Here is a 19363-nt window from a genome sequence, read left to right as displayed (position 1 = left end):
AGTATTGGTCGAGGGGGAGAATGTTTACTGCTTCTCTGCTGGTGAATGACGTCAGTGTGCAGCAGCGCTAAAAATTGTTATACAGTTTAAGAAAGGATAAACTTGATTTGCATTTCCCTACTGATGTTATGACAGATATGCTGGTTGTGTGTGGCATTCACTTCACATCCATTTATCGTGTCACGCTTTGACCGTAACAACACTGCCCCCCAATGGATAACGGGAACCCAAACTGCTGCAGGACACCATCAAATGTGGCGTGAGTGTGATGTGCTAAATAAACTGAGATGTGTGTGCCAGGCTGACAAGTGGGAGGACAGAGGAGATTTCAAGGAGGGCACAAGTTGGACAAGTCATAGCGAGAACATAATGAGTCATGAAACCGTCACGAAATGACAACGCTCAGAGCACTTAAATAGTCTTAGATCAGACAAGGCGAAGCCTGAAGACAAAAACAATACGGAAGTGGGACGGTATAGAATTAATAAATAGTCAAATCTGACAATTATATCGGCACAGATGAAAATAATAATAATACAGCTATGCAGCTGTGTCCCCTTATTTCCCGTATTTCCATTGAAGGACATGCATTCTAAACATTGTTATATAAACACAATAGCAGCAGTAAATTGTCAACACAGCTCATTTTGTTTCTGTCTAATTAATTTTCGTGGATTCTCAAAGATCATTAAATTAGACTCATTAATTCTAAGGGGAAAAAGTCACTCTGGTGTTGAGTCATTCTACTTAATGTCTGTGGGCACAGGAGATGAAAAAAAAACAAATATACACGCTTATTAATCATCGCTGCATGCGGTGAGACTTGTACTCAACTGGCAGCATGGTTTCCAGCATCCGCTTTTCTAAAGTGCCCTTGAGCAACCCACTGGGGATGGGGATTCATCAGCTGTCGTGGCCGTAATCGTTTGCTGATCTTAAGACTCTTCAGAATCAGAATCAGAACCATTTATTGCCATGTAGGTTTTCACGTACAAGGAATTTGTATTGGCAGGTGGTGCATAACATTAAACATTAAACAGTACACAGAGTGCAAAAAGAAATCGGAGCATGACATTTACAATTCAAATTTACAATAGAATATAGTATAAAATTAAAATAAAGTGCACATACAAACAGATAACAGTACTTTAGACGATTAAAATGTAAGTGTCATGTGAACGTGACAAGTGTATTTAACTATGAAGTATGAAGGGATGTGCAGGGGAGTGACCGGTAGGGAATTGTCCTGGGGATGACAGTCAGTCAGTGGGGGACCCGGGGTCTGTTGATGAGCCTGACTGCCGACGGGAAAACACTGTTGGTGTGGCGTGTGTGCCGCAGCCTCCTGCTAGATGGAAGGGACACGAAGTTTGTGTCCAGGGTGAGAGGGGTCGGCTACAATCTTTCTTGCTCGCTTCAGGGCCTGGAAGCGAACAAGAATTCCTTGTGAAAAGGGCAACAAAAAAAGTATTTCTCCTTCAGTTGTTGTGTATCACATTGAATACCGTACAAAGACATGTTTTACCCAGTTTAGTTCTAGTATTTATGTATTGGCTAAATCAGTGGTTCTCAACCTTTTTTCAGCGATGTACCCCCTGTGAAATTTTTTTTCAGCCAAAGACCCCCTGACCAGATCAAAGCATTTTCGGTTGAAAAAAAGATGCAATACACAGCGCTGTGCCATCAGTGTCTGATTTAATATAGAATATATAGAATTCAGTTTATGAACTTACACTTATATTGTATTGAATATTTCATAATTAGTCATTTTTAAAGGATAATTTAATAGGTGCTCATTTTACTATATTTTTTTATATCTCACGTACCCCCATTTGAGAACCACTGGGCTAAATATCCAGACCCAATCCCATACTGTATATTGTCTAAATGTGGGAGCAGAAAACTCCTGGTGACTGTACAGCATTCATGAAGCGTTCCCATTATTTTTACTGTACTGGACGTGTCGAGTCATTTAAAGCTTGTAGATGTCGTTCTTTGAGATGTACAGTATGCGATGGAGCGTTTACAACTTGATGATGTTGTGCCTATGTAGGTCAGCTGAGCAGGATTTGGAGTTGTCAGCTTTCTGCACACTAAATAGGTCATGCTAACGAAGAGGAGGGGCTTTGACAAGCCTCTCATTCTCCATCAGTTTTCACCACAAAACAATCTCAAGATTGCTGATTATGTAAAACACCCTGACTTCAGCTTTAAGCCACAATGTCAAATTATGACAATGGATATTACAGTCATTTTTGTCAGCACTGGAAAATATACCAAGCAAGACGAGGGCAATATTTTGTGTAATTATTCAGGCGTATGCACTGAGAGCTAAATATGCAGCAATATGCTGTCGCTTTGGAGAAAACTAAATGAAGGGAAGAAAGTGTGATGATAAGAATCTGCTTTGCTGTATATGAAGGACTTCACAGCACGATTAAAAACCAAAAAGTGCATACATATTGATAGAAGCCCAAGGAAATTGCATGAATCTAATGCATCAGTGCAATAGTTTCTCGCACATGCCCACATAAACAAATCTGGGTGTTGCTTAATGGTACAGTAGAGGTTTAAGTGCAAGGTGTGCAAGTGGCAACTGCAACTAGCTGCGATGACGCAATAGTGGGCTTCCTGTCCTCAATTTAGCAGCCACAGGTTAAAAAAAAGAGTATTACTAAAAGTATATATATATGTACAGAGGTGGTGTATTCAGTAAGTTCTCTTCTCGTTCTCTGCATTGTGAGAATGGCTCCCAGAGGCATGATTGCCGTGACAACCGTTCTCCTGTGCTTCATACTGGGCTCGCTCGGTCCGGCTCCAGCTGCCTGTGAGTTTATTTTCCCACTTTCTGCTTGTTACATTGCTATGCTAAACTGATCAGTTAACAATGTGACGTGTGTGTGTGTGTGTGTGTGTGTGTGTGTGTGTGTGTGTGTGTGTGTGTGTGTGTGTTTGTGTGTGCAGTGGGTTCCAATCTGGGCAATGCCTGTTGCACCAGATACCATAGGAAGCCCGTACACTTCCAGCGCATCAAGGGCTACAGAGAACAAACCACCAAGGAAAACTGCCACATCGAGGCGATCATGTAAGACGGTCTCCCACTGAACCATGAAAAGTCCAACCCATCTCCATCTGAAGCAGTTTGACAATGACGTTTGAATATCATTGTCAAACCTGTATGAGTGGGTTAGTGAAGACTGACTGATTGGATTGATTGGAATAGTTCCAAAATATTCAAAAGACACTGAATGTTTTTTTGGAAAGCATTACTAATGTTGTCTCTTCTAAATGTATTGCCATGAAAATAAGCCATTTGATCTAGCCTCCCACAATATTTTACTGTCAAAATTAATTACTGTGGATTTCATAAAAAGCAGCTGTTTGATCTGCTCCATATATCCATAAATCATGTTCATAAATTATTTGTATGCAAGATGTCGAGGATTTAAGATTGAAAAAAGCCCAATTACACCACTCGGAATCAAATCTCAATACCTTTTAGATACCGATCGAATTGTACCAAAAGCAGTGGCTGTGTTACTGTAAGACTGAATGAATATTAATGCATGTAATAACCCCAAACATATTTGTTGTTAGCTTTTCCCAAAACAAGTTATCAAAAATATGTTATGTATCAGTACTGGAACTCCGGTATCAAATGAAAAAAAATACACCTATTGTATACACTAAATTCAAATAAACTATGCATCTCTCTATGAGTGTCTCATAATGTTTCTCACTATCGTAGTTTCTACACGGTGAAGAAGAATGCGATATGTGCAACACACAAAGATGAGTGGGTGAGGAAAATTCTGGAATTACTCAGGTATGAGACTCCTACTAAATACCAACTAGTTTCAGTTGTGCGTGTTAGGCATTCCTTTATTTTGGGAGCATTGTGAGTAACAACTCTTATTTCTAAACAGTTCAAGACTGAAGAAGATGTCCAAGACCGGCTCTGCTCCCGGTGAAACTGCAAGTGGATCTTTCGTCAGGAATAAAGAAACCTTCCCAAACAGCACCAAACTTTTCTATTAGCAAACATCAGGGTTTGGGTCTATAAAAATGCTAATTTGAGAGAAAGTTCTAGAGAAATTTAACCTACTATAATCTAGTCATGTTGAGAATATTATTGCTTAGAAGAAGAAAAAAATGCTAATGACTTTAACTTGCCTAAATATATGCAGTGTGCATGTAATCATGATCCACAGGGAACCTGAGAAGAACAACTTTGAGACTATGGATTTAGATGATGTATTGAGCCACTTAGCAAATGTTAACAATGCTTTTGTAACTTTGCTGTTTCATTGCCTGTATGAATCTGCTGCTTAATCAAGTTAATGTGCTAAAACCTGCCAATAGCTATTCTCCCAAATAAATATTTCAAAACCCTCCAACATTGTTGCCCATTCATTTAATTAAACTGCAACACACACATGTAACTTCAAATCTAGACACGGTTAAAATAATGTTCAAATTTAATTCAACATTTTTTGCTTTCGACCATCGTAGCATTTAACAACCTGACTCTGGATGACAAACGCCCTTTAACATCATTAAATGGTATTTTTTCTTGATAGAGGGCCCTCAACGGTGCAGCCTGCTGCTCTGCATGGTCTGTGTTCTCGTGGCGTGACATATGTGCCTGGTGTATTTAGAAAAATATGCTGCCAGCACATCTGCTGGAAGGTGTCTGAACACTTTTTGATGAGCTGTCCTGCCCCCCCCCCCGACCCCCCCGAGCTCATACAAAATGCATGACTTGAGTGACAGGGAGGCAGTCTCTTTTGCTATTTCAGATCAGCACCCCAAGGGGTTGGTGCTCCAGTCAGACAAGGTGACTCCCTCAATGACATGCTCTTCTGATCTAAACTGTCCTGAAGTCATTTCACGTCCCCACTAGATGGCGGAATTGATCTATAAAAAAAACGAGTCTCAGTCAGCTCCATCATGAGGTTGTGATGGTCATTTAAAGATCTACAGCTACCGTTGATTTCCAATATCACCAAATAACAACGACGCGTGTGGATAGAGGGCAAGAACATTTATTTTGTCAATGTAAACAACAGACCTCTTAATTGCATTGCTTTGGATGCTTTTTGTTTCTTTTATCTCTGTTAAGCAGTATGTTAGCTGAAATAGGAAATTGTAAAGAAAAGGGAAAGACATAAATAGCGCTTCTAATAAATATTAAATATTAAAGAATAAGCATTTTAAATATTTTTTTAAATTAATTCAATAACATTTGCTAAAGATTTCAGATTTCTAGGGCCTGGAGGTTGTCGGAGCAGGAGTAGTGTTCTTCTTCGCTCTGCGGATCTGCCTTTAAGACACACAAACAGGAGAATCGGTTAAAGTAACAGTATGTGCTTATAATCATACTCGATACGTCACGTCTAGGGACGGTCTATACCGGAGACTTTCTAAGAGGACTCACTCAAGCTCCTTGATCTTCCCAAAAACCCACTCTTCTCTCCAGTGGCTGCAGACTTCTCCCTCTGTGGTCTTAAATCTTGGACAGAAAAAAAGAAAAAGAAAAGCTCAATCACAATCTCCAAATTCATTTTCACCAGGAACCTTTCAACATGTTTGATCCCTCCCCTCTGTTTATTGAAATAAGGAGGTGATTCTTACATAACTGCGCGGACACATGGGAGGTTCTTCCTCTGGATCCTGTAGCCCAAGATGGGAGCAGTGATATTCGCGGCACTGACCTCAGTGCAGCACTTGAATATCTTAATTTCTGTTTTTCAGAAGACAAACAAAGGATTGGTTGTTATAAGCATATGTCTCTTACATTTGCAGCATGAAATAAGAATAAATATCAATGGTATAGGCCTACATTTTCATCAGAAGTCATTTGTGCATAGTACAAGTTCTTATATGTACTTCAGCGATCCTGGAGCAGGCTACAGTTGAGTAAAGTGATGCAGAATCTCTGACGAGTGACTTACCAGATGTCGATGCTGTCATTGCCAGGACCCCGACGAGGATAGCCAAGCTTGTCAGTCTTCTGATGCACAGCTGCATGGTACTGCGTGAGATGTTCCAGAGGTTCTTTGCAGAAGCTGATTGTTTAATCTGGCTAACAGAGGCAACTGATCTCCTCTGATCAGACCTCTTATTTATACCGTGAAAAAAGGAACCAGGGAAACCTAACCGGATGAATTGTATCTGGGCTTTCTACATTCTGTGTGAGTATGAGCGAGGGGGATGCAGTTGGGTGATGCTTCCGTCAACCGCTTCCTTTTTTTGTTATTTCATCAGCAATGTACTCAGATAAAGGCTCCAGTGCAGCCACTCTTAAGTATCAGCTTTCATCACTTTTTATATTACTACTATTCATATCTAACAGTTAAATGAAATGCATTAATGTACAAATTAACTAATATAGTATATTTTCAACAGGATTGGCCTGATTGGATATGTTTATATTTATGATTTGTGGAGTTTGCACATTCGTACTATGTTCGTGTTTTCTCTGGGTGTCTCTTCCCACAGGACCAAGACATGCTAATCAGAATCAGAATCAGAAACCGTTTATTTGCCTGGAATGTTTACACAAACAAGGATTTTTTTTTAGGTGGAAGGTGCATACATTAAGGTAAATTGGGGTAAAATGTCAGCTCGGGACGAATCAAACTCCTGTACAGGTTGCTCCCATCCTCTGACACAATCCAGGGATACACCCATTGAATGGATGGATGGACATTGATATCATTCTCTATGAACAGTTAACAAATTAGTCAACTATGAGGCCTCCTTCTTATAAATCCTGCTGATTTCAGCATCATGTGCTGGTCACTACCCAGAGTGTCATCTTTCTCTTTTTCTTTCCCTCCTTTTTTTCTGGTGCTGACAGTCATGGTCAGTCGAAAAGTGCGAGAAAAGGGGAAGGAAGGCGATCCCAAGGCTTTCCACCGCAAATCTCCGGTCATCCGCCACACAAATTTGGTCATTTGACATTGGACTTTCCATTCTTTTAGGCACAAGTCTCAACTTGTATTTGCACAATTCAGACAGTATACAGGATCAAATTACTTTGCAAGTAGAAATACATTCCTTTCTAAATTGAATATCGGATTTACCACAAACTAAGAGGGGAGTTTTTTTTTGCTTGATGTTCAATAAAAAGCTACCAAATGCTAAATAATGAAAAAGACTAAGAATCCGGTTCCTTGCTATACCAGTAAAACCAGTTGTTGCCAGTTGTCCCACAAGACACATGTTGGTTCCAAGTGGAAATAGATTTGTTCTGACTGGCCTTCATTTTCTGTACATTAACATGTATACTTACTGAATGTTTTACAGTAATGTTTGTTATATACAACGATATATTAAAATAAAGGGGCAGTCATCTATAATACTATGTCGCCAGACAAACAGTATTTGAGCCCAAGGACAGATCATAGAACCACCAGTGATCATGTTTCATGAGTTTTTACTGAATGGCACCAAAATGCAGGAACCTGGAGATTAATTATGTCGCTGTTCCAATATCAAGACTTTTAAAAATGAATTAAAAAACAAGCCTCCATGATGCCCAAAAGCATAGTTTCTTAAGAAAGCCTTGTCTGTGTCCCATTGTCCTCTTATGATGACAGTATTTCTTATTTATTTTTGCATAAGCTTGCAGGGTTGTCTGCTATGCAAAGGACAGGATATTTTGATAAGAAAAACTAAATAAAGAAAATCCCCACATAGTTTATGTGTGGGATTAAGGTTTTTCAGACATAGTGTTTCAGATGATCTGGTAACACAGCAGAACTTCATAGAAAAACTATTTTTATTAGTTAGTATGTTTGTAAGTAATGTGCTTGATGATAATAAAACAGGAAAATTAAATGGGAAACTGCATGTACTAATGGTTTGTAGTAACACATCTTAAAACGTATAACTTTAGAAAATCAATGGTTACGCCATCAAGCAGCTGAGTCAGCGGATATTGACTTGAACAGTCATGTATTTACTGGAATTGGTGAATGAAACATTAGAATTCATTTTGAATGGAAAGCAGAAATGTTTACTCAAAATGAGGAAGGAAGCATGAGCAGTGTGATCGGCCTTGTTAAAATAAAGATAAAGTTGTGAAACATATGCACTCTCTGAGTTGAAAAAGAAAGTTCTCCTTTTTTATGAACCTCATTCATAAGCTTTTATTTTACATCATGGCTATTAATCTATTAATTAAGGCTATTAAAAGATTAAATCAATCGGACATATTCTTCTCCCATATTATTATCCGTATGGGATCCAAATGAGAGTACAATACGTAGATGAACCATCTAGTGAATCAATGACCTGCAGACCTCGGCACTCCACAGTACAACTAAGGAATATATCATTGATTATTCCTAAATCATAATAACTGACCATCAATAAAGAGGGACAGGACAAATAAGGAGTCAAATAAAAATAATAATCAAAAAAATTCCACTTAGATTGTTATTCTATAGAATGACGGGCGACAGCTTCATCAGAGCTTATTGACGACAAGATAACTTGGTGGCTGCAGGGGAGTTGGATTTCTGATCTCTATCTTTCAGTGTTGTGTTCACTTTTCAACATTGGTTCTCATCCGTGATAATCCACGTTGTGTTCTTATGATATTAAGTAGGCTAATTTGTCATTTCCATACCTTTGTCTCATAGGAATCAGACTCATTTACCAAAGTGAAAGCGGCCAACTCTGTCTGTGCTGTATTACTTAATAGGGGGGGGGGGGGGAATCGATAAAGCATAGTATTGCATATGTTGCATGCTGATATTATGAAGCCGAGTATCGATCTTTTATTATATCAATTATACATTTTTTGGTCCTCGAATAATAAAATCAATTGCCTTTTCAGCCCACCAGATGGTCCTGTGGTGTTTTCTGGTGAGGTCAGCAGAGGTCCCGGTTCAGCCTGATCAGTAGGAAGTTGGTCAAAACAAACATGGAGGCATCGGAGAAATAAATTCGAAACGTGCTGTCCGCGTTTAAATGCAATGCATGCTGGTTAGATTTGTGTTCGACTTGCTCCCGACTTGCTCTGACGTCATGCACACGTGGTCAACGATAATTCCACGAGATCAAGGTGGCTGTCGATTTTAGAGCCAGGCGCCGCAGTAGCTCTTCAACTGCGTGGCCCAGTGCATGATGGGAAACGCCTGGCTGTCGCCACATCACAGAGCTGATTGGCTGTTAGATCTGACAGCAAACACCACGTGTTGGAGAAAATCCTTATTTTATGTGTAGTTGTAATACTTAACACTTGATTGTTGACTATTAGTCTCATGTTTAATCTAAAAACACATCTTGTGTGGTTGTTAATACAAAATCGTATTTATCCAACACACATCAAAACCAGAAGTAATGTATTTCACAGGCAGACATAAAAAGACCAAAGGATGCAGCTACACACATTTCTACATAATTATATATTTACACCACATATGAATAAATCCAAACGTGATCTGTAAACTACAAGTAGACAAAAGTTCGGAACTAACAGTATTTTTTTCTGTGACTTCCTCTGTTTACTTTGAAGGCAGCTGAAAACTGTCCGACTTGATCGCAGTTTTTGACAACGCCTCCTGCTGCGGCCGCTGCTCTCGTCTGGATTCCAGGTGAGGCGCAGCGCTAACGAACGAGCCTAATATAAACCCCGACACGAGAAAAAGTGGTTATTGAAATGAAAACTGCTTGCACAGAGATAAGCCCCGCCCCCTCTCCGGCATGTCCAGCTCGAATGACGCGACTATGTTGGCTGTAATGCAAACAGTTCAGTTTGTCAGGTGCAACATGTATGACAGTGTTGGTCAGTTTGTCTGCTTGACAATCACATTTTGCTGCAATAAAAATTATTGAAGTGAGATGAACAGACTGAAAACTTTATCTTCTTTGAAACAATATGTTGACAAAGTTTTCCTTTGGGGACAATTTGCGATGGAAAAAAGGGAATAAATTGCAATACTCAATATATCGTAATACTCAATATATCGCAGTATCATGATAGTATCGCAGTATCGTGATAGTATCTAATCGGGACTCAAGTATCATGATAAAATTGAATCGTGGGCCCTCTGGTGATTCCCACTCCTACTTATTAAGGGATGAGTCGGAGGCCAGTGGAACTCTCATACATATCTATCAACGAGTAAAACACAAAATACTGCTTTATGAAAATAACACAATGCATGCTAAAGAAAGGTCATAAATGAAAATATATATTGTTTATACCTGTTTTTGGATCTGCTACTATGGTTAAGGTTTGGTTTGATTTAGGTGAAACAGAGCAGCAATAAAGTATGTTTGTTGCCTCTTCAGGGCAGCAGAAACTAGCTGTGAACACAACATGGACACATCACCTTTTAGTTGATGTGGCAAACAAGAAATCAGTTGCCTTTTTACACAATCAGCGGTTACAGATCAACATGAGCATTCATTTGGCAATGACATGATAATTGTCTTTTTGCTCTGTTGTTGGTCTCCTGAGGGAAATATCCAGCTCTCAAGCTGTTAAAGGTTCAGCTTTGTTCACCAGCTAGTCACTAACTGTCTCTGTCTGTTGTTTGGTGAGCAGGTAGTGTACTGGCTTTTTTTGTTGAAGCTTCCTGCTGCAACCGAAAAAAAAACTAGAAGAGTGGTGAGAATGAACCAAAACAGTAGAGTTGCCAGAGAGCTAAGTAATGAGTGGAAACTCACTATAAAGTGACGGCAAGCCGAGTCAATCTGCACATTCAGGTTCAGCACATCAAGCATCCCCTTTAATGTTGTCACTTTGTTTTCACATTGTCATTTGATACCACCTTATACATTGTTTATAGCCACTGAAAGATTAGGAAATCCTCAAATTCATGGTTAAAAGAAAACAATGAATAAATGACAAATGCTGAAATTGTTCTTGTGACAGTCCCAAGAAAGTACCTTAGTTGAAATCATCTTCAATGGTTTACTTAACATTTTCTTCAATAAAGTAAAAAACCTAGGCCTTAAAATGAAAATAAATAAATACATAAAAAACCTCCCTTTGGTCAGAATCTAAATTAATTAATATTTCAAATGCTAAACAAACATACATTTAAAATGTACATCCCCTAATTAACATGATAATAATAATGATAATAATAACATTATATAGTTTTTTAAGCTCACCTGAAATCCAAGTGAAGAATCGTGTGTCTCTGTCCAAACCCCGAGATGGTCCTTCTTTCCTTCATCATGTGTCGGTCAGCATCTCTTGGGCTCTCGCAGTTTGACTATTAAAAAACACCCAACATGAGGCAAAATATCAAGCAAGTACAGCCATTGTTAGTTTTTATCACATGGATATTAAATGACAAGATTGTGCATTTATCTAATAACCCCCTAACGTTCCTTTTTAACTTTGAACTGAAAGGCAGCGGGCATGTCTGCTAGCAAAAAGCACATTGCATTCACTTATAAAACTGCTGTTTTTTCACATTCATCACAACTCTTCTGCTGTTGTTATTTTCCTCATCACAGCCATGGAAATATACTTAACTCTCCCTTGCTAGCTAACAACATGCTAACATCAGCACAGAAAAGATACTCACCAGATAGTGTTTTCATCAATAACATGATGAATTTGGGTCCTCCTTACATTTTTTAATGAACCACACTATCCCACAACTCAATGCCTGTTGTCCAGATTAACTTTGATTTACAATCATTTAGCTAATTTCCATTTAGCTTGAACTTTGTTTTCTTCCCTTCTACCGATGGGCGTCTGTGAATGTGTTAGCGCCGCCTGTTGGACATTGAGGAAACCTGCACTCATTTCATGTACAGTAACATAAACTCATAGAAATATAATAAGATTTCAATGTTCAGACTATTTCTTTATCAAATTGATGAAGGTTGCATAGGTGTAACTCATTATGGTTATCTTTACACTTAGGTGTGAGAAGAACTCAAAACTTTTGACAGAAGTGTCCTTGCTGCCATTATTATCCTCATGTGGATTTCAGTGTAAACATGATTGGATGTATCAGTTCATGTATGTGCATCTGTGTCTGTTTGTATAACCTGCAAATGCTGAGCAGCATAAAGGAAATTGTTTTCTCCCCCTGCATGCACTGTGGTTGTATATATGAGCAGCCAGCATCAGAAGCACACTGATTGTAGTAGTAAACACTCACCTCAAAAACCAGTAGAAAACAAACAGGAGAAAGCTTCTGTGTAATAGTAGACGTAATGTGACTAAATGAACCCTGACCTTTGCAGTCTCATACAAGGTTTTCTTTTGGTGTGAGTCTTGTTTTCCAGGTTGCATTGAGTCTAACAGGTTATCGCAGCATCTATTCTTATTTGTTCCTAACCTAACAAACTACACATTTTAACAGTGTATACTGACCAACACATGTAAAAGCAATCTAGAAAACGAAATACTATTGTAATACATGCAAAGACCACAACCTCCTCCAGTGGAACATGTATTGACACCCTCAGACCACCAGCAATGAGGTGAGAGGCAAGGGCCACACTGCTGCGGGAGGAAATAAGTACTTTACTTTCCAGCTGTGTGCATATCTGTGGGTGCAGCATGCTCCACTCTCAAGTTGCATAAATGAATGTGCTGTGCTGGTGGGCTTAAAATTGACTTGCAGAGACGACACACGCTTCATTGCTATTTTACTCAGAGACCAGCAATGACAAGTCTTGCTTTTGTCCCGCTTCTTCTTATAACTATCATGGTGTCCACAGCCTCGGCTCAAGGTAAGAACAACGTGAAGACCTTTGTGCATTTTACATTTATTTGTTGTGATTTAATATTTCATGATTATTGAAAACATGATGATGATGATGATGATGATAACAATCGAGTCTTGTGTCTTTATTCAAAGGTGGGATAGCCAGTTGTTGTCGAGAACTTTCAAACACTCAAATCTACCGAGTCCAGCTGAAGAGTTACTACAAACAGTATACACCGCCATGCCCAATACACGCAGTCGTGTAAGTCAGCCAGTCAACATTGGAGTAATGTGCATTGCTTCTCAAAGTGTAGTACATGAATGCTGTCGCGCATTGTATTTAAAAATAAATCACAATAATTTGGGATCTTCTTTGCAAAACTGCTACAACATGTTACTAAATGTGTTATTTTTTTCTTTGTTGTGATTTTCAATAGATTTACAACTCTGAGAGGCAAGAGGATCTGTTCTGACCCCGAGAAAGTGTGGACAAAGACCAGCATGGCCTTCCTGGATGGAAAAAACTGGAAACTCCAAAACACTGCCCCCAAACACCATTTCTCACACAATTCAGACTAAAATGAAAAGGCCATTGCTTCCATTTTCTCTTCTACCATTTGAGTTCCACAGACTTTGGAATGTTTTCATATTTACTGCAAAGTCCTTACCTCATTTTACCTTTTTGTGCATCATTTTCAACCATATGTTTGTTTGATGACTGTAAAAATGTAAATAATGCTTTCATTATGCAATGATTCTGAGTGAATTACCAAATAAAAATGGCCACGATGTCACAGCTAAGTTTTGTTGATTGTGTGTTATGAATAGATTTCTGTCTAAGTGCGTGTATGTAGAAACACTACAGTCAGTAGCTTAGCATCTAGAGGCGCCTTCTTCTCATCTCCTTATCTCATCTCCTTATGCGCTTAATTTCCCAAAAAAGACCACAAAACACTACGATTCACTATGTAAGCATAGTTGAGTCTCTTTGTGTAATGAAAGACGGTAGAGATTCTTAAGTCCGAGATCGTCCAAAGACGAGTATGCAGTAAAAAAATATTCAGAGTTAACTACTGTAAAGTAAAAGTAGGAATACCGGACTGTTAAGAATACCCCAAACATTTCTGCCTATATTAGTTCATTATATTACATCAATAAAAGTACATTATCTTCAATATGTAGTCGACTTAAAGTATCCGAAGTAAAATCACCAAATACAGAATAATGTCCCTTGTGATTGTTACACTATGACAACATACATTATTAGTACACTTGTAATGTTCAATTAGCATGTTACTGTTATCAAGGTGGAGCTAATTTTCACTATTATATATACTATTGTAAAGTAAACAATGCATCTTATCTTAAGTCGATTATATTTTTTAATTGTAAAATGTACAAATATAGTGAAGTTAGGTCCACTTAGTTAAGTTGTTAGTATTCTTAGTTACACAATAACAAGAGAAAATAAATGCCCCTTTCTCTCTCTCTCTCTCTCTCAATTTCAATTCAATTCAATTCAAAGAGCTTTATTGGCATGATTTTTTTAAAGACAATATTGCCAAAGAATTACGATAGCAACATTACAGTAAATCAGTTAAAAGAAGAGAAAACAGTTGTGTTTCTTTGGCACAATAAAATTCTCTCTCTCGCTCTCTCTCTCTCTCTCTCTCTCCCTCTCTCTCTCTCTCTCTCTCTCTCTCTCTCTCTCTCTCTGTATATAAAAGTGCATAGTATATATATATGTATATATATATATATATATATATATATATATATATATATATATATATATATATATATATATATATATATACATATATATATATAGGATGATATTATATATATTTAAGAATTTGTCTGCGCTTGCATGAAACTGCAAAGCCCAACCCCAACTTTTTTTAATCAAAAGTCTACTTAAGCGCGCGCGGTCTATGGACCGTGTGTGAGTCATTCACAGTGAACTCAGTTTAATCATTTTCCCCATTCTGGTGGCCGCCATGCTCCACCTTCACTCACTGTAATGGTATGACATGGTGGGCTTAGGGTTGACAAGGTGGAAGATTTAGGGGCTTTCGGTTAACATGTTTCCATCATCTGGTGGCGCTAACACAAGGGAGAAAAAAAAAGATACCAAGCTAACTGTTATTTACGATGCGTGGGAGTAGAGAGAAAGTGCAGCTCAGTGTACTGCAGCTGGAGGTTTGGGGGCTGCGAGTGGAGAGTGTTTGTGGTCAAAGCAACGTTTGCTCGAAACACTGTGCAATGGGTTTTCCCCATCCCTCGCCTTCATAGTGGCCCACCATTGTTGCCACGTGTATGACTGAGATCTTGAGTGCATGAGCAGTTACTTGTGATTAAATACAAGTGTACATATAAGTGTGAATGTTTTGTCAGTTGGATATAAACTTATGGCTATAACACTATTAGTGTCAAGGTTTTTGTTCATGTAAGTGTAAGTAATATTGTGTGTGTGTGTGTGTGTGTGTGTGTGTGTGTGTGTGTGTGTGTGTGTGTGTGTGTGTGTGTGTGTGTGTGTGTGTGTGTGTGTGTGTGTGTGTGTGTGAGTAAGTAAGTAAGTAAGTAAGTATGTGGTAGGAAGATGACAATGAATCTTTTCCTATGCCCCAGAGAGTATACGATTCAGTCTGATGTTGCATGGCGCCAAAAAAAGCATTGTGAGATTGTGCTTTCCTCCTGATGGGTTAACCACAAAACACCTCTCCAGTGCACATGTATAACACACACACACACACACACACACACACACACACACAAACACACACGCTCACAAGTCATGTCAAGTTGAACATTGTATGAACACGTTCTCCAGTCAGAGGAATACTTTTGTTCCCAGTAAACTCTTAGCCCAGACTCAATACATAACTCTTCCTCGTATGTTGCATAAGGAAGTGGGCTTGGCCTGTGCTTATTTCTTCATTTCAATTCAAATGTATTAATTTAGCCCAATATCACAAATCAAAAATTTGCAACCGAAGGCTTTATAATACACAACATCCTCTGTCCATCACATCAGAAAAGGAGAAAAAAAGGGGAGTAACCCAGGAGTGCAATTGAGGAGGGATCCTTCTCCCAGGATGGAGGTGGACAGAATAAACATAATCAGTCTTATCACTCTACAACATCAATCCATATGACAGAAATTATACATATAACATGGACAGTTATAATAATGGCAATATCATTAATAATAATTAGTCATATTTCTATTATGACTAATATAAACATATTACTAATAGATGTATTGATCCAGAATTTCCTCATAATACATCACAGTGTTTCCACTGCTCCATCTTCCTTTGAATGTAATTAGAAAATGTAAAGAAGATTTTGACTGACATTTTCCCCATTAGCTGTTGATCTTATAAATTGGCTGAGATGATAATGCAGACAACTCTGTTTGGGTCTCGACCAACTCCTGAGAGAAATATATGGATCTTAACTTTTTAAATGTACAGCTATATGTTCACCAGCTGGTTCGCACACTTTGTCTGTCTGCGTACAGCGTGGCGTTTTATTAGAGCATTTTTGCTGCAGGGTAGATGAGAGTAATAAGAGTGAACCAAAACCGTTGTGTGTTGTAAAATCAAAACAATGCCCTGAAAAAGGAGAGGAGTCGTCACTGCAACCAACACACCTTTGACATTACTTACAGTAACTTCATTATTACTATAACTATGCCGATGAGATTCTTATAAGTCAGCATTTCCTTGTATGCTGTGTATATTTATGTATTTGGTTCTGTAATACATGTTCAGTGCTGCATGACCTCTTTTAGGTTGTGTCACATTGTTTTTATTTTTCTTAGAACAGAGGAAACAGTCTCATGAAACTCTTCTGCTGAAATAGGTAACCAGACACATTTACCAACACAAACAAATGCTCTGCTGAGCGTTCAGGATGTGGCGGTTGTGGTGGTATTGCCACCCCACAGTTTCAAACAAATATCACACACATACCACTGCATGACTGTTAGACACAAGGCACACATATACAAGCCTTCTCTAATTAAAAATGTTTTACTAGTTTGCATATTTAAATAATTGTTTGAATAAACAAACAAACAATATGAATGTGGTACATTGACTGCACGTAAACAGCTTGTATTTACCCATTTAATGAATGGTGAAATATACTCTGGTTCACAGGAGAAAACACACAGGGCCAGACTTTAGCATTAGGCTAGGTAGGCAACCTAGGCCTGGGGGCCAAAATAAAAGGCCCCTAACTATCCAGCATCATATACATGATACTGCGTTATCAGCGCTAACTCAACGGCAGTACGAGCACAGTGCAGAGCAGCGGCCCTCTGATAGCCAGTGGGACACACAAAGGCGGCCAGGACAGCTTAAGAGTTTTGTGGGTGGCGGCTACCTACAGAAAAGGCAAAAACTTACACAATTTAAATTGCAAAGGCAGAGTGGCGCTGTTCCTCTGTAGGCTATCCGTTTGAGCTAGTTATGTGAAGAAAGGTGTAGAGTTATCCAGCATCCAGCAGCCAAAGTGAACTGTATGAGCGTCTGCTCGCTGCAAATCACATGCTAGACGGCAGAACCCTGAAGCTCGGCTAAACTATTCCCTGGTTTATTCAATGTGTATTAATATTAATACGTGTTTGGTGTCCAAATTGCAACAAACTCGACATAGCACTCCCTTTGGTCCCCAGCAATACACCCAATACGTGTGAAGTAGATCCGATGAGCTGTTTCTGAGATATGCAAAACACATAGACAGAAAGAGATTCTGCTTTACAGTTCGATGAATGATAAGAAAAGTGATATATTTGATTATTTTTAGGTTTCGAGTCCATTTGAGTAAAGGCAGAAAGTAATGTATTATAAAGCAAAAAAAACATGTATGTATTAATATTTATTGTGTATTCATAATTATTGCAGTACATCTCTATTGGGACAACTTGTTCCAACCAACTACAGTTTTTTTATGTTCTTGATGGTGACATTCAGTTCTGTGGAGTTTCTGTGGTATTTTGTTTGCGTCACAGTGAGTTGAAAAGATCTTTTGTGGGCTGTTCCAGGCTGTTCTTATACAGAATTCATAGCAAAGACAATTTAAGCACTATAATTGGTTGATATCATAGAAAATCCACATAGGTGATGGGTTAAACAAAAACTGGTCTCTGACCCAGGAGGCCGATGTTAGTGCCCCGTGTGAAGCGAGAAGGCAACAATGATTTATTTGTCATGTACTTAAGTAATGCCACGTCCGTAGTTGTTTAAACCCAAACCACCATCCATTCTTAAACCCAACCAAGTAGTTTTGTTGTCTAAACTATAACTGTTGTGTCCTTTGAAGAATGAAGACTATTTTGAGAAGACTGCATGCATGTAACGAGATAAAACTGACTCGAGTTGCTGCACTTTCATAGGAAAAGCATGAAAAATAAAATGTAACCTTTTCATAAGAAATCATTCTAGCGTTGTATGAGAATACGTTGATTATATCAGTGTTACAAATACAGCATGTATCATGCAAGAGGTGAAAAGATTATCATGTGCATGATGCCCTTTTTGTGTCTTGACCTAAATACCCAGAATGCCACTAATAGCAATGTAATGTAATATAATCCAAACTGTATTTATTAAATGTTCTTTGCCTTTGAGAGGGTGCTTCCTGCTTTCTTACAGTGCAGACGCTTTTCTGCTTGCTCTCGCCTCTGTTTGCCTTTTTCTGCTAATACCTTCTGATATTCTTGTTTTTTCTTCTGTGAGAATCTTTGAGCAGCAGCTCCCGGACACTTGAAAACCACTGGGACTCTATTTTTCTATAGATTTGGCTGGCTATTGCCCTAATTCCGCTGGTTTAAAGATAAATTGCTATAGGCTACTTAGCAGCTAAGCTAAAGGCTACTTAGCAGCTAAGCTAAAGCTAAGGAGCAGCAAGATGCCATCTCTCTCCATGGACAACTACTAAAAACTCCTGTAGAAGATTGCAGTTTTGGAAACAGTTTCGGAAGCTGTGATATTGCGAAACAAGAGTCTGAAGTTCTGAAGCGAGACTTTATTGACTTGTTAAACACAGTCAGCTCTGTCAATGCTGAGGTGTTTGTCAGTGGCCCTCTTCCACCAACAAGGAAAGGAGATGAAAGATTCAGCAGGCTGTTTGAACTGAACAGATGGCTGTCAACTGCATGTACTGACCATACAGTACATTTTATCGACAATTTTTACATTTTCTGGGAGCGTATGCATCTTTTTAAGGCAGATGGAGTTTGCCTGAACAAGTCAGGGGTAAAACTCTTCACCTCTAACTTATTTTTCTTCCTGCGTCACTCGTCTATTTCCACTGCCAAGGACAGGAGACAAGAGGAATCTAAACAAGAGATAACCACACAGCATCGTCGTGGAGACCTCATGGGAAGGAAGCCAAAGGAGAGCCAAGAGGAGGAGTCTCCACCCTCATCATCAAGGATTGATACCCCTCTCGGAGAGGACAAGTCTTTACTTCCCTCACCAGCACCTACTTCCACCCCCCACACTTCATCCAGGTCCCTCTCCTCTCTACTCTCTCCCTCCTCCCCATCCTCCCCCCTCATGGAGTTCACTGACCGCATGAACGAGATGGTCATTGCTGGAACCAAATTCACTCCCCTCCACACTCCCACTTCCCGTGCTGAAACCCCTCCAGCT

General features: G+C 39.0%; 2 protein-coding genes across 2 annotated transcripts; one reads left to right on the top strand and one right to left on the bottom strand.

Moving 5' to 3' along the window:
* Positions 1 to 2745: 2745 nt before the first annotated feature.
* On the top strand, positions 2746 to 4383 carry ccl20l (C-C motif chemokine ligand 20-like; the record flags this gene model as incomplete). The annotated part of the gene is made up of 4 exons (XM_079223651.1): positions 2746 to 2827; positions 2965 to 3085; positions 3749 to 3826; positions 3927 to 4383. The coding sequence occupies 4 exons, from the start codon at positions 2746 to 2748 to the stop codon at positions 4036 to 4038; spliced, it is 393 nt and encodes a 130-aa protein (XP_079079777.1). The 3' UTR covers positions 4039 to 4383.
* A 657-nt stretch (positions 4384 to 5040) lies between these two features.
* Positions 5041 to 6074, bottom strand: LOC306748525 (uncharacterized protein). Its single transcript, XM_079231699.1, has 4 exons — positions 5955 to 6074; positions 5635 to 5743; positions 5438 to 5512; positions 5041 to 5323 (listed from the first exon to the last, which is right to left on the bottom strand). The coding sequence occupies exons 1-4, from the start codon at positions 6028 to 6030 to the stop codon at positions 5266 to 5268; spliced, it is 318 nt and encodes a 105-aa protein (XP_079087825.1). The 5' UTR covers positions 6031 to 6074; the 3' UTR covers positions 5041 to 5265.
* Positions 6075 to 19363: the final 13289 nt, after the last annotated feature.

Source organism: Taurulus bubalis, assembly GCF_910589615.1.
Source record: "Taurulus bubalis genome assembly, chromosome: 1".
NCBI lineage: Eukaryota > Metazoa > Chordata > Actinopteri > Perciformes > Cottidae > Taurulus > Taurulus bubalis.
The sequence above is the reverse complement of the archived record's forward strand: the minus strand, read 5'-3'. Positions and strand labels throughout refer to the sequence as shown.

Coding starts and splice junctions, on each gene's coding strand:
- LOC306748525 (XM_079231699.1), bottom strand. CDS start 6,030: ATGCAGCTGTGCATCAGAAGACTGACAAGCTTGGCTATCCTCGTCGGG. Junction 5,744..5,954: donor AATGACAGCATCGACATCTG/GTAAGTCACTCG, acceptor TCTGAAAAACAG/AAATTAAGATATTCAAGTGC. Junction 5,324..5,437: donor GGGAAGATCAAGGAGCTTGA/GTGAGTCCTCTT, acceptor TGTGTCTTAAAG/GCAGATCCGCAGAGCGAAGA.